This window comes from Sorghum bicolor, chromosome 10 (genome assembly GCF_000003195.3).
Source record: "Sorghum bicolor cultivar BTx623 chromosome 10, Sorghum_bicolor_NCBIv3, whole genome shotgun sequence".
Classification (NCBI taxonomy): Eukaryota; Viridiplantae; Streptophyta; class Magnoliopsida; order Poales; family Poaceae; genus Sorghum; species Sorghum bicolor.
Window position 1 is genome coordinate 11,753,942 of NC_012879.2, and position 24,137 is coordinate 11,778,078.

At 43.9% G+C, this 24,137-nt stretch overlaps 2 protein-coding genes across 4 annotated transcripts; both read left to right on the plus strand.

The window, feature by feature from the left end:
- LOC110430835 (aldehyde dehydrogenase family 2 member B7, mitochondrial-like) lies at nucleotides 2,598–12,572 on the plus strand. Of its 3 annotated transcripts, none has more exons than XM_021448902.1 (11): nucleotides 2,598–2,830; nucleotides 8,115–8,252; nucleotides 8,970–9,112; nucleotides 9,200–9,353; nucleotides 9,452–9,681; nucleotides 10,294–10,383; nucleotides 10,478–10,651; nucleotides 10,744–10,881; nucleotides 11,488–11,625; nucleotides 11,745–11,806; nucleotides 11,934–12,572. In XM_021448902.1, exons 1-11 carry the CDS (start codon nucleotides 2,698–2,700, stop codon nucleotides 12,205–12,207), a joined length of 1,674 nt encoding a protein of 557 aa, XP_021304577.1. In that variant the 5' UTR covers nucleotides 2,598–2,697; the 3' UTR covers nucleotides 12,208–12,572. The 3 variants fall into 3 exon arrangements, with proteins under 3 accessions (XP_021304577.1, XP_021304578.1, XP_021304579.1); XM_021448903.1 differs by having other exon boundaries at nucleotides 2,598–2,827; XM_021448904.1 differs by lacking the exon at nucleotides 2,598–2,830 and adding an exon at nucleotides 5,765–6,197.
- Nucleotides 19,202–21,009, plus strand: LOC8065787 (7-deoxyloganetin glucosyltransferase). Its single transcript, XM_002436792.2, has one exon. It carries the CDS (start codon nucleotides 19,341–19,343, stop codon nucleotides 20,919–20,921), a length of 1,581 nt encoding a protein of 526 aa, XP_002436837.2. The 5' UTR covers nucleotides 19,202–19,340; the 3' UTR covers nucleotides 20,922–21,009.

Genomic DNA, 24,137 nt, shown 5'->3' on the forward strand with positions numbered 1-24,137 from the left:
TCCACTATTTTGGGATATGCCAAGTCAAAAATGCCAAACACTTGGAGATGAACTTATTTTTCCTTTGGCAAAACGTTTAGGGACTTGGCAAACTCCAACAAATGGCAAATTTCAATTGCATAACTGTTGGAGATGCTCTAACTGCTAGCAGAAATTATTAGCAAGGCGAAGATTGCTAGCAGCTGTTAGTATACTAATCATCATGCATGTGATTCTCCAAAAAGTACTCGTTTCTCCAAAAGTTTTGGTTGTTTGGGTGTATCCAGGGCCGTCTCTAGGGGGTGGGCAGCCGGTGCGACGGCCGGGGGCCCACGGCGCTAAGGGGCCTATAAATATATATGTAGTACATATAATACTTAGTATATAGATTTATCTAATTTTTTGGAGGCTTATACAAACACTACAGAAATTTATCAATTAATTTTAAAAAGAAATTCATTAATCAGCACGTCATCCACATCCACCTATTGCTAGTGTTGCTTCATATTCTCGCTTGATCGATTAGTTGAGCAAATCAAAGTTCCTCTTTATCGTCTTCTCGTCCTATTGCCCAATCGTCTAATACAACAATGTGGCTCCATGACACGCTAACACCACGCGTCCGCACACGATGTCACTACTAGACACTGGAGCAGGAAGAGTAAGGGCATTGCTGATCGAGACTTCACCAATTTTGTTATTAGTATTCCGTGATAGGGTTCTAAATTTCTAATTCTATTCTATTTATTTATTTGTTGTACTATAATTGCCTTTTATAAACTAAAACATATGGTACAAATTAATTCTTTTTAGTTGTATTATATATTTTATATATTTGACATATAAAATAAATATTTGATGGGCCCTTACCTTTTTGCTTACACAAGGGCCCTCAAAATTATAGAGACGGCCCTGGGTGTATCTAAACAGGGCCTAAGTTATCTACACATGATCTAATCATCATGCATGTGATTCTCAGCAACTTGAATCTGGAACCCTGTGCAAGCTTTTGCTGATCTGTTTGATGTACATAATCAGTGCGCATGCCCCCATGCAAATCTGTTTTTAAATGGTTCATCTCTCTCACTCTGTAACAGGGGTGAAAAATGAGATGAAGTACGAACCTGTCTGGATAATGCAGAACTAGTTGTTAGCTCTATCTAATTAAAAGTTAATTAGTTTGCTACTTCCTCCGTCCACGAAAGAGTCAATTTCTAGAGTTGTCCTAAGTCATACTTTTTAAACTTTGACCAAATTTCTAGAAAAAAATGCTAAGATTTATAGTATCAAATTAGTATTATTAGATTCATCGTAGGATATATTTTCATATAATGTGCATTTTATATTATAGATGTTGTTACTCTTTTCTATAAAGTTAGTCAAACTTTAAAAAATTTGACTGGCACGGATCCTAGGAATTGATTCTTTCGTGGACGGAGGGAGTAAAATTTAACTAGCTAAAAACCAGCTATAATGTATTTGGATACTCAGGTAAAAAATATTTAATGTCCTCATCCTTTTGTCTCTCTCACTTAGAGCGCTTTCCCTCCCATTTTAGTTTCTCTCTTTTACACACCTGGTAAAATTGATGTCACATGTGTTGATATATTTTTTCTATAAATCTAGGTAAATTTAGAATAAACTCACAATTCCTATATTTAGAGCAGAGGTACGTTGTTATAGTGGTATAGTGTTTATAGCAGTCGTTCTAAGAAATATATCCCAGGATAAAAATGGTCACATAATTTTTCTTCCAGTAGAGGGTCCATTTGAACGTGCATTGACTAGACTTTACAAGCACTTCCGGTTTAAACATCCTTCTCAATGGAATCTTGGAGAAAAAATGGCCTGGATGTCTGAAAAATTGTAAACAAATTCACACACATAAATTAAAGGACGCACGGACATAAAAATTTCAACAACAAAAATGGAACTTACTTTGTAATTTATGAGATGGAAAAATCACAAGGAAAAGAGTGAAAAAAAATGATTTTCCCATCTATAAGAAATATAAGGCCTCCCCCCTTGCATGTGGGACCCAAACCCATCCACCACCCTAATACAGTAGTAGTACGACAAATGTGGAAGAAAAAAAAAAGTTCCAATTTACCTCCTCAACTACCCGATTTTATGCCCTGAACTACAAAACCAAAGAAAAATTTACTCCTTGATAATAGTTTGATTTATGCACCATGGTGGTTTTGTTGATCTGGCGCGAGAGATTAAATCGGACTAAGTTGAAAGTTTGAGACCGTCTAGAAATAGTTTTAAAGAAGTATAAAAAAAATATGCATAAAAATAAATTTAAAAAGTCTATCCAAATTCTTTTATAAAGAATAATAGAATTAGAAATCCTAAAATCGTATTATCTATTATAATTAGTCGACGTTGCTCAAATCCAATCAGAACTATGTAAAAAGCGTCAGTGGAGTGTCATCATGACTGTAGTGGGTAAAATTATACAATGACAATATATATAGTTGAGGAAGTTAAAAAAAATTTTCTTCTAATACGGAATTTCCCTTGTGTGTAAACCCGAAAGTCAACCGCCAGGCGTATTAAAGCCCCCTATATATGGCCAAGGGCACCACCCGTCGCTGTGCACCCCCAAAAGTCCAAGGCCAAATCTGCGTATCGTTCGGCGGCCAGTGCTTCCCCACTCCCAACGACTGGCGACGCTGGCCACACCATCTCCATCAGGCAGATAGATTGGCAGTAATGGCTTCCGCTGCCGCTGCCACACGGAGGGCGGCCGCCTCGCTCGCCTCACGCCGCCGCCTCTCCGGGTCCTTCCCCTTGGTGGCCGCCGGGCGGCGGGCAGCTGTCCCCTCTGCTCTCCGAATGCCAGGTAGTAGTACAAGGGCGCTCTGCTTCTTGGATTCTCCTGCTCCTGTTCCTCCGTCCGATTCCGATCCATATGCATGCGTTGATGCGTCCGTCGTCGTCCCTGCACCCTGAAGATGATTGATCAATATAGGAGGGGAGTACAAAGCCACGACGTGACACGATGCCCGTGCCCTGTCATGATGACACGCACGCGCACACGTACGGTATCTTTTGTGACCCGCGCCCCCTTTTCCGTGTGCGTGCGTGCTCTTCCGTTTTTCCGTTTTCGGCTCACAAAAGATACCGTGTGCGTAGTACGTGAGAGTGAGACCGCATCGGAGGCATCATGCATGCATGCATGCATTCAGGTTGCCGTGCAGCAGCAGCCCCATCCCGCTCGCGTCGCCGCCCCTCAACACCAAGTGTGTGGGCTACCTACCTATAGTAGTATTAATACTCCTTACGAGGCAAAGTGACGTGCGAGTATAAGGATTTGTTTGGTTTTTTTTTTAAAAAATAGCTTTATGAGTGACTTTCTAGATAAAGTTGAGCTATTTTAGAAAAAGTGTTTGGCAAAATAGCTTCACCAAATACTTCATGTATAGTTGAGAGAGAGAAATAAGGAAGGGAGTTGCAATAAGCTACTTTTTTCCAGCTTCATCCTAACTTATATCTTTGTGAGAGAAGGAGAAAAACAACTTTACTCGTGAAGCTATTTTGAAAATAAGTGTTTGGCAAAAAAAAATAGCTCACAACAGCTTATGAAACTATTGTGAGCTATACCAAACAGACCTTAATTAACGTAGCATCTTATTAAGGCCTTGTTTAGTTTGCAAAAATTTTCAAGATTCCCCGTCAAATCGAATCTTTGACCGTATGCATGGAGCATTAAATATAGACGAAAATAAAAACTAATTGCACAGTTTATCTGTAATTTGTGAGATGAATCTTTTGAGCCTAGTTACTCCGTGATTTGACAATGTTTGTCAAATAAACACGAAAATGCTACAGTAGCCAAAACCCAAAATTTTTGGCACCCTGAAAACCAAAATCTTTTCAAGATTCTCCGTCACATCGAATCTTACGCCACATGCATGGAGTATTAAATATAGACGAAAATAAAAACTAATTACACAGTTTACCTGTAAATCACGAGATTAATCTTTTAAGCCTAGTTACTCTATAATTGGATAATGTTTGTCAAATAAAAACAAAAGTGCTACGGTTCCGAAAACTTTTCAGTTTTTGGAACTAAACAAGGCCAACGCCTTGTTTAGTTCCAAAAAATTTTGCAAAACAGGTACTGTAGCATTTTCGTTTGTTTGTGACAAATATTGTCCAATCATGGACTAACTAGGCTCAAAAGATTCATCTCATCAATTCCGACCAAACTATACAATTAGTTTTTATTTTCGTCTATATTTAATACTCCATGCATACGTCTAAAGATTCGATGTGACGGGGAATCTGAAAAATTTTGTAAAATTTTTTGGGAACTAAACAAGGCCCAAGGCCTAAGAAATCGTGCCAGTGAATTTCCCCATTCCCGTCCTACTACGGTACTGTAGTTCAGAAGGAGAAGAGAGAGAGAGACGTGAGCGGGGCGAGGGCGTCCGGAGTGATACCGTGCCTGCTTCAAGTGGAACCCACCAGTACATTTGTTTTCGAGCACTAAACCAAAAGGTTTGGTGCCAAACCCACAACGAAAGAGCGGCACCAAAATTGAACTGCTGCATCTTCTCGGTGACCAGAAACGTGATTGATGCTAATGCCCGGTTGTCGTGCCGCCTTTGGAGAGGCGCATTTTTTTAAAAGAGTTTGCATGTTTTTTTTTGAATTGGCATGGATTAACTTTTTAAACGAACATGTTTGCATGGATTAACCTTTTTTTAAAACAATTTATACAACAGGAACACGTGCATTCATATGTCGTAATAATTTTCATAACAATTGGGAATCTATAATTGAATTGAATTAATGTGAAAGGAAACCTAGCTATCAAGCTATAATTCCTGCCCGTATTATATATAACTCATGCATGGATTGGCACACATGAAACATCAGTAGCTACCTCATTGGCACTACGCTATCAACAACAACAACAACAAAAACTTCTGGAAATTTTCACCCTACTAGTAAGGATGAAAACGGATCGGATACGGACGGATATCATCGATATCATATTTGTTTTCATATTTCTGGTCGAATTCGGATTTGAATACGGATAATGCCAATCATGTCGGATAAGATACGATATCGGATGTTGAATATCTGGACTCGGATACGGACAGATCTGAACCCCTCTAAACGAATTCGGTCTCGAATACGGTCGGAAAATATCGGTACCATTTTCATCCCTATCTACTAGTATCCACCAATGTCCTAGTTACTGCTTCCCTTGGTCAATCCGATTATTTCAACGGCCAAAAAAAGGCATCCTTTAATTTTTCCTTGTCCCAATTAAAAAGGTCCAGCTGCACGTGCAGCGACTAAAAACTTGAGAATCACATGCACAAGATCCCTCAACACCCACCCAAGGCCTTGTTTAGTTCCGAAAAGTGAAAAATTTTCGGTACTGTAACACTTTCATTTGTTTGTGACAAATATTATCCAATCATGTACTAACTAGGATCAAAAGATTCATCTCGTGATTTACAGCTAAACTGTGTAATTAGTTTTTGTTTTCGTCTATATTTAATATTTCATGCATGTGCCACAAGATTCGATGTGAGGAGGAATCTTGAAAACTTTTTGGTTTTCAGGGTGAACTAAACAAGGCCCAACTTGAAATCTCCAAGCCCACCCGACCCATGCATATGCTCGCAGCACCAGCCGACCTGCAGGTCGCTCGCTCACGCACCCCACCCATCCCCATCCCCATCCTTTTCCCTTCGGATGTGGGCCCCACGCCCACCCCCCATCCATTTCCACAACGAGCCCCCATCATCGTGTCCATTTGAACAGATGCCAAAAATGCCCTCGTTTTCCCACTCGCGGTTGGGTTCTAAAATCCCGGCCCTATTAAACCCAGACCACAAGCCCAAATCCACCAAGACCCAAGAGAGAGAGAGAGAGAGAGGCACCCGGCAGCCATTACTCGTCCTCACTCCCACACCAACAACCTCCATCCAGTGCCTGCCGCAGCCGCTTCTGCTGCAGCGGGGACGCGTGCAAGTACAGGAGGATATCCGCTTCCATTACTGCGCTGCGCCGCGGCGGAAACAGCAGCAGCAGAGGGGTTCTTCGATTCGGGGGGTTCGGCCGGCGGGCGCAATAAATTTTGCCCGGGATGGCTCGGAGGGCCGCGTCCTCGCTCGTCTCCCGCTGCCTCTTGGCCAGGGCCTCTGCCCCCGCCGCGCCACCCGCTGTCCCCTCTGCGCTGCGCAGGCCAGGTATCGTTTCGATTGATTGCTCCGTGCTTCTTTGCTTGGACACGCATCCCTCTTAGGAATCGGACAAGCTCGTAGCACTAGTACTACACTACTAGTATGGATTGGATTTTAATCTCGCGGCGTTCGCTTGTTTCCGTGTGTCGTGTTCGTAATTTTTTTTCTTCTCCCCATTATATGGGTTCTTGATCTTATCTTCGTTGATGTTGATATCAACGCATCCCCCACCTCTGGTTTTCCACCGGTGTCTTCGATCGCTTCACAAGGGGATCAGGATAATGTGTCGTGTGCTGCGCTTTGGATCTGATCAGCAGAGCAGGCATGACGATCTGAATCCCAGGGTGTTTATCTTTAGTTTGTTGTCCGCCTTACTTTGCTTCCTTTTTTTGCTCCATAGCTGATGACTGCTGACGTAAAAGTTGAATCTTGTAGGTTTCGCTGACTTTTAATACAGAAAAAAGCCCCATGATTTTGACATGTAATCTCTCTGAATTAGCTTTTCTAATAAATGATCAATCACCTCATCTTCATTTCTCTCGCTCTGTAACAATTTCTACCTCTACCTGTATGTACAGTACCAGTCCTCATCTCTTGGAGATATCGTCCCCTTCCATCCAACGTCGCTTTCACCCACCCATCTTCTAGGGAGCCTTGTCTACACAGGCTTTATGGCCATTTCCGGCTTTGCCCTCACCCTTACGACTCGGGATGTGTGGCTTCTTGGCCTTGTGCGTCATCAGTGAGTCATGACTTTTGAATGGGAGTTCTGGACTTTTTTGCTCCAGAGATAAGATTTTTCTGCGACATGATAAGATGACGATCTTTTCCTCCGGTCCTTATCGGTACAGTGGAAATCCAGAGCTTGTGGTTGTCTGCAGTTTTGTTTCCTACCCAACTGCTTGATATTGGATTAGGCCCTGTTTAGATTGGAGATGAAAAAATTTTGGATGTCACATCGGATATGTCGGAAGGATGTCGGGAGGGGTTTTTAGAAACTAATAAAAAAATAAATTACATAGCTCGTCTGGAAAAACTGCAAGACAAATCTATTAAGTATAATTAATCTGTCATTAGCACATGTGGGTTACTGTAGCACTTAAGGCTAATCATGGACTAACTAGGTTTAAAAGATTCGTCTCGCGATTTTTAACCAAACTGTGTAATTAGTTTATTTTTTTATCTATATTTAATATTCCATGCATGTGTCCAAAGATTCGATGGGATGGATGAAAAAATTTTGAGTGGGGAACTAAATAGGGCCTTATATATTGGTGGTGAGGCAAACCTAGTCACTTTCGAAATTCTACATATTTTTTTTTTTGTATGTAAAAGGCAACAATGATCCGTTTAGTGAATTTCCTAGGTAACCAGACTGCAATGTGAAATTTATTTCATGTAGTAATAATGTGAAAAAAAATGGCATCTTGAGTCTGTCGCTTTCTGCAAAAACCTTATGGAATGGAAGATAATTTTGGAAAATGGCGAGTCCTTATTTTGCAACAGAAGAAATCAGAACTTTTGATTTTCTGCAGAGTTATGTTTGCTACTGAGCTGCTTGCCACTGCTAAAAGGCCACCGAAAAACCCTAAAAAAAAGGCCACCGAAATGGCTTGCTTCACCTAGTTGTAATGTAACCCACCCACCCCCCCCCCCCCCTCCCACACACACACCCAAAAAAAAGAAAAAAGAAGAAGAAGCCATCTTCCATCTGTTGCTTTTTGCCACACTGCTATGTTTCATCTCTCTTGCTATGTCATGTTTCATGCTTTGGGGCAACAAATATGGTCTGAACGTCTCTTAGCCTTTAGTAAATCCACAACTCATTTAATGTATTTGTTTCTTAGAAATTTGCTACTATGTTTCTCTGAGTCTTGACATATTTATGAGCACAGCCATATCTTATTACCACAACGCCTGCAGATGGGATGCGCGGACTGTTGCCAGGCGTCCTTCAGAGGTTCAGCACTGCAGCAGCAGTAGAGGAGCCCATCACGCCCTCAGTCCAAGTGAACTATACAAAGCTCCTCATTAATGGCAACTTTGTTGATGCTGCATCCGGTATGTACCTCCATTTAGGCCTTGTTTAGTTGCAGAAAAAATTTGGTTTTGGCTACTGTAACACTTTTGTTTGTATTTGATAATTATTGTCCAATCATAGACTAACTAGGCTCAAAAGATTCGTCTCGCAAATTACAGGCAAACTATGTAATTAGTTATTTCTTTTATCTATATTTAGTGCTTCGCATCCAAAGATTCGATGTAACGTAGAATCTTGAAAATTTTTGGAAACTAAACGAGGCCTTATTCCTATTTGAGCAGCTTGTTCTACGTCAGCTGGTCAGCATTAGAATTTAGAACAATTAGTAATAAAGCACTAGCCACTTTGCTGGGGGATCCCTGTAGGCCCATAAACTGGAAAAAAATCTGGATCGGTTTTTGTTGTTTCATATCTGCTTATAGTGTGAGGGGTAAAAGAAGAGTAATGAAAATGCCATGTCATCTGAAATGTTTCGAGCTGATATGCCATCCAACAACAAAATATGCATGTTTGTTTAGACTTTATTAGAGTGCAGACCCACACCCTTCTAGACCAGCCCCCTTTAGAAACTATGCTTCACCACAAAGCACTACACTTCTAAGATTCCAAACAGTTCCGCTATCAACAATATATTGTCTAATATAGACCTGCAACATGGCAAAGGTTTATTCTAGTTTTTTCTGTTCTTGACGATAAGTCAAACTCACCATTTGTGATGCCTATTTTCATCTTACCAGGCAAGACCTTCCCAACTCTGGACCCTCGTACAGGGGAGGTGATTGCTCATGTGGCTGAGGGTGATGCAGAGGACATTAACCGTGCAGTAGCTGCTGCCCGCAAGGCTTTTGATGAAGGGCCATGGCCGAAGATGACTGCCTATGTAAACACTCAGCTTGAGATTTTAGTTTCTGTCGTGTCATTGTGACATTCAGCCATGCTCACAGATGGTCGGAATCTAACTTTGCAGGAGAGGTCCCGTATCCTACTGCGGTTTGCTGATTTGATTGAGAAGCACAATGATGAGCTTGCTGCTTTGGAGACGTGGGACAACGGAAAGCCATATGAGCAAGCAGCCCATATTGAAGTACCAATGGTGGCCCGTCTTATGCGTTACTATGCTGGTACTGCCTTAATTTAGTATTAGCTGACGAAAATTGTCTGGAACCATACTACATACTTCCATTTCTGATTTGGTTCCATTTCTTCTGTTTTTCTGCAGGTTGGGCTGATAAGATCCATGGGCTCGTTGTGCCAGCTGATGGCCCACACCATGTACAGATCTTGCATGAGCCAATCGGTGTTGCAGGTCAGATCATCCCATGGAACTTCCCTCTTCTGATGTTTGCCTGGAAAGTTGGCCCTGCTTTGGCATGTGGAAACACTCTCGTGCTCAAGACTGCTGAGCAAACTCCTCTATCGGCTTTGTATATCTCCAAGCTGTTGCATGAGGTTGGTGCAACTAATATTTTGTTAGCGAAGTCAATTAATAATTTACTTCTATTGCATGCAATGGGCTAGATTGGATGAGCTTTGTTTCATCAGACAACTTTTTTTATATGCTCTAGTGATGTGTTGTGTTTTATTGGGAATAAAAGATTGCAGATTACTCAACCATGTTCTTTTTAATCTATTATTATATGATGGATGGAGTGATCTCTCAAAGTGATGTTATTTTTACTAAATTTGCTCCCTTGAGTCGGTTTGCATCATAACCAATCTTTAGAGGGAAACAGATGAGGGGAAAAACTATTTAGTGGTGTTGACTGAACATTAAAGAGGCAAATGATTCAAATTTCATTATACCGAGTCAAATTGTTTTTTAGTTCTTTGTCAATTTGACCTTGTATCAATGCATATATAGGAATATAGGATATGGTTGCAGCTCAAACTGCACGTACAAACTTAAATAACTTGTTCTATGCAAAATGTAAAGGAGTGGACCTCATTTTAGTTGAGCATGCAATGGGCTAGTTACTCTTAGAATATGTAAGGGATGTAAATTTTATATAGCCTGTATTTTTTTTTCCAACCAGAGCTGATCATACTTTGCATGCTAAATAGGCTGGACTACCTGAGGGTGTTGTGAATGTCGTTTCTGGTTTTGGCCCTACTGCTGGTGCTGCTCTTGCTAGTCACATGGATGTTGATAAGGTATAAACCTTTAAAATATATTTTATGTATTTATGGAGAATGACCTAAAAACTATGCATTAGGACTAAACATATGTTTCTTTACTTCGATAAAGCTTGCATTTACGGGATCTACCGATACCGGCAAAGTTGTTCTTGAGTTGGCTGCAAGGAGCAACCTTAAGACAGTGACACTGGAGTTAGGAGGCAAGTCTCCTTTTATCATCATGGATGATGCTGACATTGACCATGCTGTTGAGCTTGCGCACTTTGCCCTGTTCTTTAACCAGGTATTTGTTGGTATGATGTTAAAATAAGCATGGTAACTGTGTTTTCCATTTCATTCTACTTAAATATCTTTCTTGTCATATAAATTTGTTAGGGGCAATGCTGTTGTGCTGGATCTCGCACATTTGTACATGAGCGTGTTTATGATGAGTTTGTGGAGAAAGCCAAGGCTCGTGCATTGAAGCGCGTCGTTGGTGATCCATTCAGGAAAGGTGTTGAACAGGGCCCGCAGGTACATTTCTGATTAGGATATTTAATGGTTTATTTATGTAGTTACAATCTCTACAATTAGAAGTTTGATGTATCATTCACGTAGTAGTTGCATCACCAGCAAACTCATAAAAGCTTCTCAGTTCACCCAATGAGAAAGAGCATCTCCAAGAGCCTCTTTATATTCTTTCTAATTAATAGGAGTAGAGATTTTGCTAAAAGAAATGCCTCTCTGACAGTTTCTTTAATTAGATCTCTAATATTGCTATCCTCTGTTTCGGATTTTTCGCTAGCCAAAGATGGAGAGTGGGGCTGGCTCTCTAGAGTACGCACAAGATATAGGGAAGTTGTTAGAGAGGGAAAACATATAGAAAGTGAACTTTATTCAAATGGCTCTCTAAATAATTATTGGAGTGAGTTTAAGAAAGGCTTTTGGAGATGCTCTTACATTGCAATTATATTTCAATATAACTGATGCAAGTTTTAACAATTCCTTCAATCAACAAAAACCATACAATAAAACCTTGCAAGATTCTTCTTTGAGATTGATGACGATGTTCACTATTGTAACTCTACATTTCCTCCGTGTTTGGACTGATGATGACTTGCAATTTTTGTTTCTTTATAGATTGACGACGAGCAATTCAACAAGATCTTGCGCTACATTAGGTCTGGTGTTGACAGTGGAGCTAACCTTGTGACGGGTGGTGATAGGTTGGGTGAGAAAGGTTACTACATCCAGCCAACGATTTTCTCAGATGTCCAGGTGAGCTTTGACTGCAGCTAAGTACTAGTACAAAATTTCTCGTCTCTTGCAAGATATGCTTAATGTTCCTTTAAAAACAAACAAGGATATGTTTAAAGTTCATGACATGGCTGTTACAGGATGGCATGAAGATTGCTCAGGAGGAGATATTTGGGCCTGTTCAGTCAATCCTCAAGTTCAAGTGAGTATTATCCTCATGTTGATTTGTCTAATGTCTGAAACTCTAATTAATAACCAAACAATCAAGAAGTGGAAAGAAATCTTAAGCAACAATCTATTGGGTTATAACTTTTGTCCCGCTTGAACAGGGATCTCAATGAGGTTATTAAGAGGGCAAATGCGAGCCCATATGGATTGGCCGCTGGTGTGTTCACCAATAGCTTGGACACAGCCAACACCCTGACGCGTGCGCTCAGGGCTGGGACCGTCTGGATTAACTGCTTCGACATCTTCGATGCTGCAATTCCCTTTGGTGGGTACAAGATGAGCGGCATTGGGAGGGAGAAGGGCATTGACAGCCTGAAGAACTACCTGCAAGTGAAGGCAGTCGTCACCCCTATCAAGAACGCCGCGTGGTTGTAGATGCTGCAAGTATGGCCTTCTGGATAAGAACTACGGATATTCATTTCCTCATCACATCCCGCACAATAATATGAAGGCGATAATCAGTTAGATGACGATGAAGAACGAACAGCTATAATAAGATTTGCCCTTTGGTTGTCAGTTATATCTCTAATAAGCCTTTTGGTTGGTGCCATATTGTGCAATTTGGCTGCACCCTTTTTCTTTTGGATAAGACTATATTGTAGCAACGGATTTTGCAGAGTTCATTATGAAAAAACATTTGTTAGAAGAGCAGCACTGCAGCAGTCACCCAATTGCTCTCATGTCCCCAATTGTCATATTGGGGTTAAAGTTGTTGCAAATAAGGGTTTGTTTGGTTGGTGCCATAGTTTGCCATATATAACTTTTTTTGTAAATCATGGCCGCTACTATAGAAAGTGTGAATGAATTCATGACACGTGGGATAGGGTGGTAAGAAAGTATGATAGTCATAGCTGTGTCGGTGAATTAAATAGGTGTCGAAAAAAATTGTGGCATGACTAACGTGTTGTGTAATAAGTTGCTGTCATGAACCAAATAGACCCTGAGAGCAGCAATTACAAATTGATCTCCCAATCCCCATGTCCCCAATTGTCATATTGGGTTAAAGTTGTTGCAAATAAAGGTTTGGTTGGTTGGTGCCATAGTTTGCCATATATAACCTTCTGTAAATCATGGCTGCTACTACAGAAAGTGTGAATGAATTATGACACGTGGGATAGGGTGGTAAGAAAGTATGACAGTCATTGTTGTGTCGTTGAATTAAATAGGTGTCGAAAAAAGTCGCGGCATGACTAACTTGTGTAATAAGTTGTTGTCACAAACCAAACAGACCCAACAATTACCAATTGCTCTTCCAATCCCCAATTGACATATTGGAGAGATAAGTCCTTTTTTCTTGCTCCAGTCTCTCGATAACTCTTTCGGATTTTATCGACCAACAAAATCTCCCTCATCTCCCCTCAAATAAGGGGGTTGTACCTCCCTAAATAGGCTAAGCCTACCTCCTCTCAAATAAAGTGTTAGTTGTATCTCCCTCAATAAGCTCGACCTACCCCACTCTCACTCCTGCCTCCCACCTCTACCTCTTTGTGTAGCCAATGCTTGCAGCTCGTGCTTGCGTTTGCCTCCCATCCTTATACTTGTGCAGTCGACCCACTACTCGTGTGTCGTGCTAACTAGTGTGTCATCCATTGCCTCAACATGCCTCTCGGCCACCCCGACGCGTTGAGCTGACCTGCTTCCTCACCAACAACCCTAACTTGCCACCCCACAGGCGTACTAGATTGGGAGCTCTCATGCAGACAGAGGTGGGAGAGGAAAGAGAGAGGGGTTTGAAGACCTTGGAAAATAGAGGAGGCATCACTGTCGATGACCTAGATCTGGCGAAAAATGGGAGAAAAAAGAAAAAAGTAGAGAGAGAGAAAATAAATAAAAGAAATGATCCCACTCACATATGGTCTCCACATGTCACGTGCATAAATGGGGTGGGTGTATTGAAGATTCGTTGCATCACCTCCTTGGATAATCCAAAAATTAGTATTAGGATAGCCCCATTACCACGCTATAGATGGGGATTGTATTGGAGATCTACTAGAGATGCTTTAAGGGCCGAGTGGCTAGCTCCTTTCATTTGCAAATAACCAAGTCCGAGTATGGTGGCATAACATTCTGGCCCACCACCAACCTCCCGCACACCTTACTGCATTGGACAATCTCCTTGATGACTTGCTGCACTAGTTGAGCTCGGCCCTAAAAATCCTTAGATTCTTCTCATTCTACAAGTTTCATATAGTATAATTAGACCTGCTCTTGTGCGACCTTGATCCCTTGGTAATCCTGAGAGGGAGTTATGCCACTAACGACTTTTATCATCCGATTGGACATGAACCATATTGGCTTTGTTTGGTAGATCTTTTCTTAGAAGCAATTCTTGGAGAAGTTGTACAAATAGAGTAAAAGCATGGTCAAAATAAGCAGGTATGATCCAACTTTTGCAATGGTGATGACTGGAGATGCGAGTGCAAGGTCAATCAAAAGCCTTGGCACTATTGCATAAAAAAGCCTTGCCGCTATTAGCAGTCTCTTTCCTAAGACACAAAAAGGAATGGACTCATGAATGGATAGATATGGGGATTAGTCTCTAATTCTAACGAATAGATATAGACATACTTTATTGAACTCATTGAGGCCCCTAGATAGTTACAATTTCAGTGATTATTAATGAATATAAGGACACATGGTTAACTTTGTTTTGTAGGGTTTATAACAAAGATTAGTGGCATTGAGGCCACTTGGTTTTCTTGGCTCCCAATGATCGAATTCAGTGTATGGTGCAATGATATTCATGAAGTCTAGGGCCACGGTAGTGTCTAAGTGCAATTTGGTGTTGAAGGCATCGAGTCTTAGTGTTAGGGACATTTATCTTTGGTCGTACTATTAGGGGAGAGCAACTTGGTGTTGAAGGCATCGAGTCTTACTATTCATGAAGGGTTTGAGGATGGATCAAGTCAACATGAGTGATCTTAATGTGCATCTTGTGCTCTTGGCTTGGGTTATTGATTAGGTGAAGATTGTGAGCTTGTTACTGGCAATCTAGATCGGAGAATAGGTACTCCTAGTGGTTCAAGACTCAATGGGGTCTATCCCAACGTGGATGAGGGGTAGTGACAACTACTCGACACCACGAGATAAACCAGGTTGACGTGTTCTCTCTTTAGTTCCATGAGCTTTTCAACTATTGTCCTATTGTCTATCTTGTTGTGTGCTTTAATCGTTGTGTGAACCTTATGATAGATATGTTTGGCATGTTCATCTAGTTAGTTTTAATTGCAAATCTTCTAATGACATATTGAGTGGGATGGCCCTAAGGAAGACACCACGGGATAAAACCAGGTTGACGTGTTCTCTCTTTAGTTCCATGAGCTTTTCAACTATTTTTTGAGAGAAAATGAGCTTTTCAACTATTGTCTATCTTGTTGTGTGCTTTAATCGTTGTGTGAACCTTATGATAGATATGTTTGGCATGTTCATCTAGTTAGTTTTTATTGCAAATCTTCTAATGACATATTGAGTGGGATGGCCCTAAGGAATTGATTTAGTGTGGTTTTCTAGAAGTTTTAGAGCTAGTTCTTGCTTAAGTGAAATTAATATGCCAAGATTTTGCTTTAATTTTAAGAGCCTCAACACTTTTTTTGTCTATTCGATCTTTTCCCCAACCCATTTCCTAATGGGTTAAAAATTTTGCCCACATACTCAACCCAAACGCATGGATGTGGACCTCGATAATAGGTAAGGGTATCTCTAGTGGCAGAATATACATATCAGAGAGAAAAAGAAACTGCAATATATGAAAATAAGAGAAGAGAAAGAAAAAGGAATACAACTATAGGGCAATTGTGAATTGATGCAAAGCTTTGTTTGGAGATGGAATTTTCTTTAAGGGATATCAAGGGGTAAATGAGTTCAAAATTTAATGAGTTTTAGCATGAACAATGTCTGAGGGTTTTGTGTTAAGAGTGAAAGGTCCTTGTTTGGTTTTGGTAATTGAGTGACAACTTAGGTGGACTAATAGTGTTTATGTGAGATACACAGGAGATTAGTCCACAGGTGATGATGTGATGATAGAGGAGCTCATTGCATATGAGACATGACATGGAGTCATATGACCAAGGTGGAGAAGATCAAGATGAGGCTTGGCTCGATGGACCGGTTGCAAGAGTGAAGGGCAAGTCGGAGGCTTTGAAGCGAGGGACCGCGTGTGACGATGAAGCTTGAGCAAGACTTGGCGCCGATGGACCGAGGCAACGGTGAAGAGCAAGTGAGGTCAACATCGATGAACCAATACGGTCACGTGATGATATGAAGTGGATCATATCATTTGGTGATTGATTGGTGCATGTGTTGCATCAACATTGGAGGAGATGGAATGGAAAGTGCAAGGCAAAGGTACAACCTAGGGCATTTCCATTTCATCGGTCATAGGTGTGTAGAGAAGTTTATGACCGGATTTAGGATAGATGGCCGTACTATCAAGAGGGGCAAACTTGTTTGCATATCGGTCATCTAGTGCCACTTGAGCGATCTAACTTTGCATACGTGTTAGGATCGAGTGGCGTGGCAAGTTGAGAGGCTAACTTCTTTTGGAAAATGGTTGTGAAAATGCTAACACACTTGCACATGGTGGTGTACACTTGGTGGTGTTGGCACATTTACAAAGGAGGTGGAGTTTCTAGGGTTGAGAGGGGTGTGGGTTCCTCTCTCCCTCCCGCCGAGCTTGCGAGACGGGATTCGGCGCTTTTGAGAAAGATAAGTGTATATTTTCTATTGCGCCGGTGGGAATTTTGGAGAAGTCGCGGGAGTGTTTCTCGCTAAGAAACACTCACCGGACGCTGAGTGCAGAGGCACCGGACGCTGGCTTCAGAGTCCGGTGTGCTTGACCCTGCTAGGGTTGAGCACCGGACGCTCTCTGAGTGCGTCCGGTGGGGTGCGTCCGGTGTGAGGACGTTTTGTGACCCTCTCTGCGCATGAGTCCGGTGAGCACCGGTCACTACCGGTGCTTAGCGTCCGGTGACCCTGCAGGTTTGTAGAGCTCTCTGTACATGAGTCCAGTGTGCACCGGACGCGTCCGGTGTGACGCAGTAGAGCGTCCGGTGGTGCTGTGCAGGCACGCGTGCGCAGTAGCCGTTGGCGGCAACGGTCGAGTTCAAACGGCTAGTAACACGTGGCGGTCAGCTGAGCACCGGACGCTGGGGGTTGAGCGTCCGGTGGCTCCCTGTGAGCGTCCGGTGCCCACGTGTTTTGCCCAGTGAAGGGGCAATGGCTAGTTTAGCCCTTGGGGCTATAAATAGAAGTGGTGGCCGGCCTTGGCCGGGGCTGAGCACCCTTGGGACTTAGTGTCCATGCTTGGGGAGTGCTAGTAAAGCCTCTAACTCACATATGCTTGATAGTGATCATCCGATTGTGTGAGTGAGTGATTCTAGTGCGTTGCATTGAGAGATTGCGAGTGGCACTAGGTGTTCATGTTGCAAGTCGGTGGTGCTTGTTACTCTTGGAGGTTGCCACCTCCTAGACGGCTTGGTGGCTTGTGACTCCGTTGAAGCACGCAAGGAGATTGTGCGGTGCTCCGGAGAAGAGATTGTGAGGGGTACGGTGCTCACCCCGCGGGGATCGCGAAGAGCAACTCTAGTTGAGCGAGACGTGAAGAGCGACAAGTGGTCCGGCCGGGTCAAGTGCTAGAGCTTGTGGTAAGCACTCCACGTGGGAGAGTGTGACTTGCGGGTCACCACTAGCAAGAGGACAGGCGGCAACCTTGGAGCTTGTCTCAACAGGGACGTAGCTTGTTGGCAACCAAGTGAACCTCGGGAGAAAATCATCGTGTCAACATTTGTTCTTCCCGTTGATTTGCAAGTCCCTAACACAAGCTTGTTCTTACATTCATATACTTGTGCTTGTGTAGTTGCTCTTGTAATTAGTTAGCTTGTGTAGCTTTCTAGTTACCTTCTTGCTTGTGTAGCTAGAAGTAGTTCCCTTGCGTGACTAATTTGGTTTGTGTAACCTTGTTAGTCACATTACTTAGTTTGTGTAGCTAAGTAAGTTGCGCTCTCTAATTTGGCATTAGTTGCCTTGTTATTGAGCTTGCTAGTGAGCTTAGGCTTTGTGCGCTTTGCCTCACTAGTTTGTGTAGGAGCTCTTCCGGTTTGCAAAGTACTAGTTGCATAGGTTTGTGTGACCTTGCTTCTAGATTTGGTTAGGTGAGCTCTTGCTAAGGTAGCACCTTGCTTGCTTGTTTAGGATCTTTTCAAGGTGCTAGAGAACTTAGATAGAGGGGTGTAGTCTTGGCTAGACCGATAGTTTTAATTCCGCATTTGTTTCGATTAGCCGACGCAATAAGTTTTAGAAAGGACTATTCACCTCCCCTCTAGTCCGCCATCTCGACCCTTCAAAGAGGCATACAAATACACCCAAATACATTGCCCTGATGGAAGTTCTAGATTTGGTAGGAATTTTAAATATATCTATACATCGATAGAACCTTGGACTTATGTTTGGATTTTTATTAAAAAATTGAAAAGTGCAACTATTTTTGTGGATTTTTAGATGACACTAAAACTTAATGTTAAAGTCATATAAATCAACCTCAAAGTTTATGTTCTATTTGGTACCACTCCACCTGTCGCTTAGTGCCCAGCTTCTTGACTCCACCAACCAAATAGGATCGGGGGCCATCCACTCTACTCCGTCCGTGACTCCGCTCTTTGGAGCCAAAAGCCTCTGCTTGAGCCAAAGAAGGTATGTAGGTCCTCTCTGAACTATCCCTCCTCAATGTGGGCAAGGCATGGCGGTGAAGGTGGACCGAGGCATCGGGTGGGCGTGGCATGGGGGTTGGGACAAAGGTGATGAAGCGGGGGAGGGGGCAACGAAGCAAGAGAAGGGGGCTGCACGAGGTGCTAGAGCGTGTGATGGGTGAGCCGATCGAAGAGGTATGATTAAGGCATTGTTTAGTTCATAAAAAATTTTAATTTTGGCTACTATAGCACTCAGGGGTGGAGCCAAATATCTAGCGAGGTTAGGTGGCTGCCATACCTAAAATCAATAGAAAAAACTAAGTATCTGTTATATACTTGTATATATATGCAATATATGTCAATAAGTGCTCCCCTGTTTGGTCTTTTTGTGTCTCATGGTGATGCACGTACCTAGCAAACCTAAGGCAAAAGGATAGCCATTGCATAGTTATATTGTAGATGTTTGATTTTTATAAATCCCACTACACCTAAGAATTACTGCCTCCGTCATTGGTAACACTTTCGTTTGTATTTGACGATTATTGTCCAATCGTGTCATCGATGGCTTCATCAATGTGGAGTTATATTTGTTTCTGCCAAGTTGCCGCGCCACGAGTACCGCGTGCTACTTTTGTTTATATGGCGCGCACTGGCGTGAACAGCGACGCAGTTCGCAGCATGCATCAACGTGTCACTCTCACTCTCACTGCCTCGCGTCGCATCGATGATCGATAGAGAAGGCGTGCTTCTTTTGCTGCTGCTCGCTCTGGTCACTAGGCATAGGCGGTAGCTGTACTACGAGTGCTATAAACAGGCCACTTCTCCATGCTCCGGAGCACACGCAAATTTCACCTGGAAAGCCGGAAGCGCCGCGCGATCATGGGGTCACTGACGCCGGCGGAGGGCCAGCGGCGGGCGCACGCCGTGTGCGTGCCGTTCCCGACGCAGGGCCACATCACGCCCATGCTCAAGCTGGCCAAGCTCCTCCACGCGCGGGGCTTCCACGTCACCTTCGTCAACACCGAGTTCAACCACCGGCGCCTGCTCCACACGCGCGGGGCCAACGCGCTCGACGGCGTGCCGGGCTTCCGCTTCGACGCCATCCCCGACGGCCTCCCGCCCTCCGACGCCGACGCCACGCAGGACATCCCCGCGCTCTGCAACGCCACCATGACCAAGTGCCTCCCGCACCTCCTCTCCCTCCTCGCCAGGATCAACAACGGCGACACCGACGCCGAGTCGGAGTCGTCGTCGTCGTCTCCGCCGGTCACCTGCCTCGTCGTGGACGCCTTCATGTCGTTCGGCTTCGACGCCGCCAGGGAGATCGGCGTCCCCGTCGTCGCGTTCCTCACCATCGCCGCCTGCGGGTACATGGGCATCCGCAACTTCCGCAACCTCATCGACCTGGGCCTCGTGCCGTTCAAGCACGAGGCGGACCTCGCCGACGACGGCCACCTCGCCACCGTGGTGACTACGGGCGCGTACGGCATGTGCGACGGCGTGCAGCTGCGGGACTTCCCCAGCTTCATCCGCACCACGGACCGCGACGACGCCATGCTCAACTTCCTCCTGCACGTGTTCGAGCGGATATCGCTCGTCCCGGACGCCGTCGTCATCAACACATTCGAGGACCTCGAGCGCACCACGCTGGACGCCATGCGCAGCGTCCTACCGCCGGTGTACCCCATCGGGCCGGTCCTCCTCCGCGAGCGCCATGAGATCCCCGCCGGCAGCCCGCTGGCGGGGCTCGGCTGCAACCTGTGGAAGGAGCAGGAAGGCGTCCTGGAGTGGCTCGCCGTCGCCGGCCGCCGCGCGCCGCGGTCCGTGGTGTACGTGAACTACGGCAGCATCACGGTGATGACCAGCGCGCAGCTGCTCGAGTTCGCCTGGGGCCTGGCCGACAGCGGGTACCCGTTCGTGTGGAACATCCGCCCGGACCTCGTCAGGGGCGACACCGCCGTGCTGCCGCCGGAGTTCGCGTCCGCCGTCGAGAGCCGGGCGCTGCTGACCACGTGGTGCGCGCAGGAGGCGGTGCTCCGGCACGAGGCGGTCGGGGTGTTCCTCACCCACTCCGGCTGGAACTCGACGCTGGAGAGCCTCTGCGCGGGGGTGCCGATGATCAGCTGGCCCTTCTTCGCGGAGCAGCAGACCAACTGCCGGTACAAGCGCACGGAGTGGGGCGTCGGGATGGAGATCGGCGGTGAGGTGCGGCGCGACGAGGTGGCGGCCATCTTAAAGGAGGCCATGCACGGGGAGAAGGGGCGGGAGATGCGCCGGCGCGCGGAGGAGTGGAAGGAGAAGGCCGCAATGGCCGCGCTGCCGGGTGGGCCTGCCGAGACAAACCTTGACAGGGTCATCCAAACCGTGCTGCTCTCCAAGAACCAAGCAAAAAATGTCGATGCGTGATTATTATTATTATTATTGAAACATCATCAATGTAAATAAAGACAAAGAATGAATGAATAAAAGATGAGAATTGCTAAACAGCAACCAACCGAGTGCTTTGCTCCATCTGCCCCTCTCCAACACTCGATTTCCAACACCGGCTATTACTTCCCCGCCGGCCGCTAGTTCAGCTGCTCCCTCTGCGGCCCATCTCCAACACTCGATTTCCAACACAGGCTATTGCTTCCCCGCCGCCCGCCGGCCGCTAGCTGCTCCCTCCGCTGTGCGGGCCCGGCGTCATCTCGACGGCTCGGGCTCCAGCGCCGCCCCTGCCATGGCTTCGGCGCCCTCTTCTCCTCGGCCGGCCACCGAGCGGGTGTCCCTAACCTTCGAGCGCCAGCGCGGGATCCTTTGCACGATCACCGGGAACGTGGTACGATGTTGAGCGTATCAAGTGCCATGTACCGTGTTTCTCATACCACCTATGTATCGGAAACAAAAGTGACTGTGTCTTTTTGTCTACTGCCGCACGCCCGAGACGTTGCAAGATGTTTCATCTGTTGTTGGTCTGAAAAATTATGACTAAAAATATTATTTGCTGATTTATCGTGAAAGAAAAACACTGTTGGCTAACAGAAAAAGTATGGCTGATAAGACAAGCGAACGAGAATCACGGGTAGAAGAGAACAGAATGGATGTCCAATTTTCAATTTGTTATGTTTTGTCTTTGATGTTTTTGAATAATTTAATATAATAATAATTGATGTGTTTTTGATGTTTGCGTAGTATTGATGTGATGTTTTCTATTATATTTTTTATTATTTTTGTTTCTCTTACATTTTATTTAATATTTTATTAACTTATTTTATATTTAGGTTCATTATTTGTATTTGTATAATTTTTTATTTCTTTTTTATTTTCTTATTTCTTCTTCTTTATTTTACCACTTCTCCTATACAACAGTCACCTGCGTTTCCTTCGGGCGACGGGCGACGCGTCCGTTGATGCAACAAAGATCCGTGCGCTCTGTTGGTTCGGTATTGGGTTCGGACATGATCCACTAGAACGTAGACCCAGTAACGCTGAGCCACGCGCGGCGTGTCCAGGACTCCAGCTCTGTTGGTTTGGTATTGGGTTTGGACATGATCCACTAGAACATAGACCCGATAACGTTTTGTTTAGTTCTAAAAAGTTTTGTAAAATTTTTCAGATTTCTCGTCTCATTGAATCTTACGACATATGTATGGAACATTAAATATAAATAAAAGAAATAACTAATTGCACAATTTACTTATAATTTGTGAGCCGATTTTTTTAGCTTAATTAGTCTATGATTAGACAATATTTATCAAATACAAACGAAAGTGCTATAATTTCCATTTTATAATTTTTTTAGAATTAAATAGGGCCTTATTTAGTTGGCAAAATAAAAAGTTTTCGGACATAACACTTTAGTTTGTTTGTGGCAAATATTGTCTAATTATAGATTAACTAGGCTCAAAAGATTCATTTCGCGATTTACAGACAAACTGTGTAGTTAGTTTTTGTTTTTGACTATATTTAATGCTCCATGCATGTCACAAGATTCATTGTGACAGACAATCTTGAAATTTTTTTGATTTTTTGGGACAAGCCCTCTGCACCACATTCGCGCTGCCACAATGACCTCGCCGGCCCCCACCTCGGTTTTAAGCCTGGGCATTCGGGTTACCCGATTTTTTCGGGTCGGGTAATTCAAAATTCGGGTAATGAAAATTGTTACCCGATATTAGTCTCGAAAAAACACTACCTGCAATTTTGGGTACCCGAAAATTTGTGTTCGGGTTCGGGTATTCCCGATTTACACGAATTTTCAAAAAACAATACACTACACAAATTTTTAATAGCAATTTATATATAATTTCAACAGCAATTTGTATAGAATTTCAATAGCATTTTGTAGATGTTGGTGCAAAAGCTGATCTGCAAACACAAAGGGCTAATACCCAATTCGAACGTTAAGGCGTGCCAGCTGATTTGACCTTACTATCAGCAAAGGTGATAACTCGAATACTTTAGTCCTGACAACAGCGATGCGCCCGGATGTCACGGCTAAGAGGTACTCACGCAGAACTTGAGAACACGCCGAGCTTAAGTCGACGAATTCCTAAGAACTCGTAATAAAAGGGAAAAAGTATGACGAAGTCGTCGAAAAGTAGATGCTGGAATATGAGTAAAAACGTGTGTTTGATTGATTGATAGATGTCTCATTACAAAGCCCTAGGGTCCATATTTATACCCTGCTCAAAGAGCTATAACTAAACACGACCAGAATTCGAATTCCAAATTACACGAAATCCGCATACAAAACGACTTAAACAAATAAGGAAATAACTCAGCTATCCCTCGTGACAAATTGAAACTCTTCCACAACCTGATCAGCAGCTTCCAGACTCCCCCTCCGTATCATCGGCAGACTCTTTTGCCATGGTCATCGGCAGACCTCCTCATCATAGTCATCGACATAGACACATCATCACCTGTAAACTTAGTCACGTCCAACCTCTCCTTTATCGGCAACCATCCTCATCGGCAACTCATCCTGTAAACCACATACTGTCATCTTATCCTGCCATCCCGGACACGTGCCCAAAAACGGTGTCAACACATGCCCCCCAATTTCGGAGTATGAAACTATTAATGCTCCGAAATTTTCTGCAGTAATGATGCCTTTTCCCGCAATTAATGCTCCTAATCTGGTAACCGACAACCTCAATCCAAACAACTCCGATCCTATTCTCCTACAGATTCCTCGAAATTCTCAACTTCCTGAACGGGCACTTCCTTCTCATCCGCACATCGGCAATATTACCGTTACGAAGATCTACCGATGGACTAATCAGGACGTTTGTACAAATGGCTACCTTTACTTTATCCGCCCATCGGTAATATGACCGTTACAGTATGCTGCCGATAGACCGACCAGAAGATCCCGCACAGTAAAATATCTCCAGGTAATGACTGTTCCCCGTCAAATCAGCTGCACAATCTCTTGATTACCGTGCGAACAGTTACCATATCTACCTGAGCACCCTCGGGTTTCTCAGATGCGGCAAAGAGATAAGTCAGATTTGCCCTTGCCCGTTTTATCCTATAAATAGTTCCTTCTCGGGTACTCCTTCTCCATCACATCATTTCACCATCCCTACTTTTACTTTTCCAGCGGCGGCGCCATTCACAACCTTCAAGACCTCCAAC

Coding starts and splice junctions, on each gene's coding strand:
- LOC8065787 (XM_002436792.2), top strand. CDS start 19,341: ATGCTCCGGAGCACACGCAAATTTCACCTGGAAAGCCGGAAGCGCCGC.
- LOC110430835 (XM_021448902.1), top strand. CDS start 2,698: ATGGCTTCCGCTGCCGCTGCCACACGGAGGGCGGCCGCCTCGCTCGCC. Junction 9,354..9,451: donor TCTTATGCGTTACTATGCTG/GTACTGCCTTAA, acceptor GTTTTTCTGCAG/GTTGGGCTGATAAGATCCAT. Junction 11,807..11,933: donor CAGTCAATCCTCAAGTTCAA/GTGAGTATTATC, acceptor CCGCTTGAACAG/GGATCTCAATGAGGTTATTA.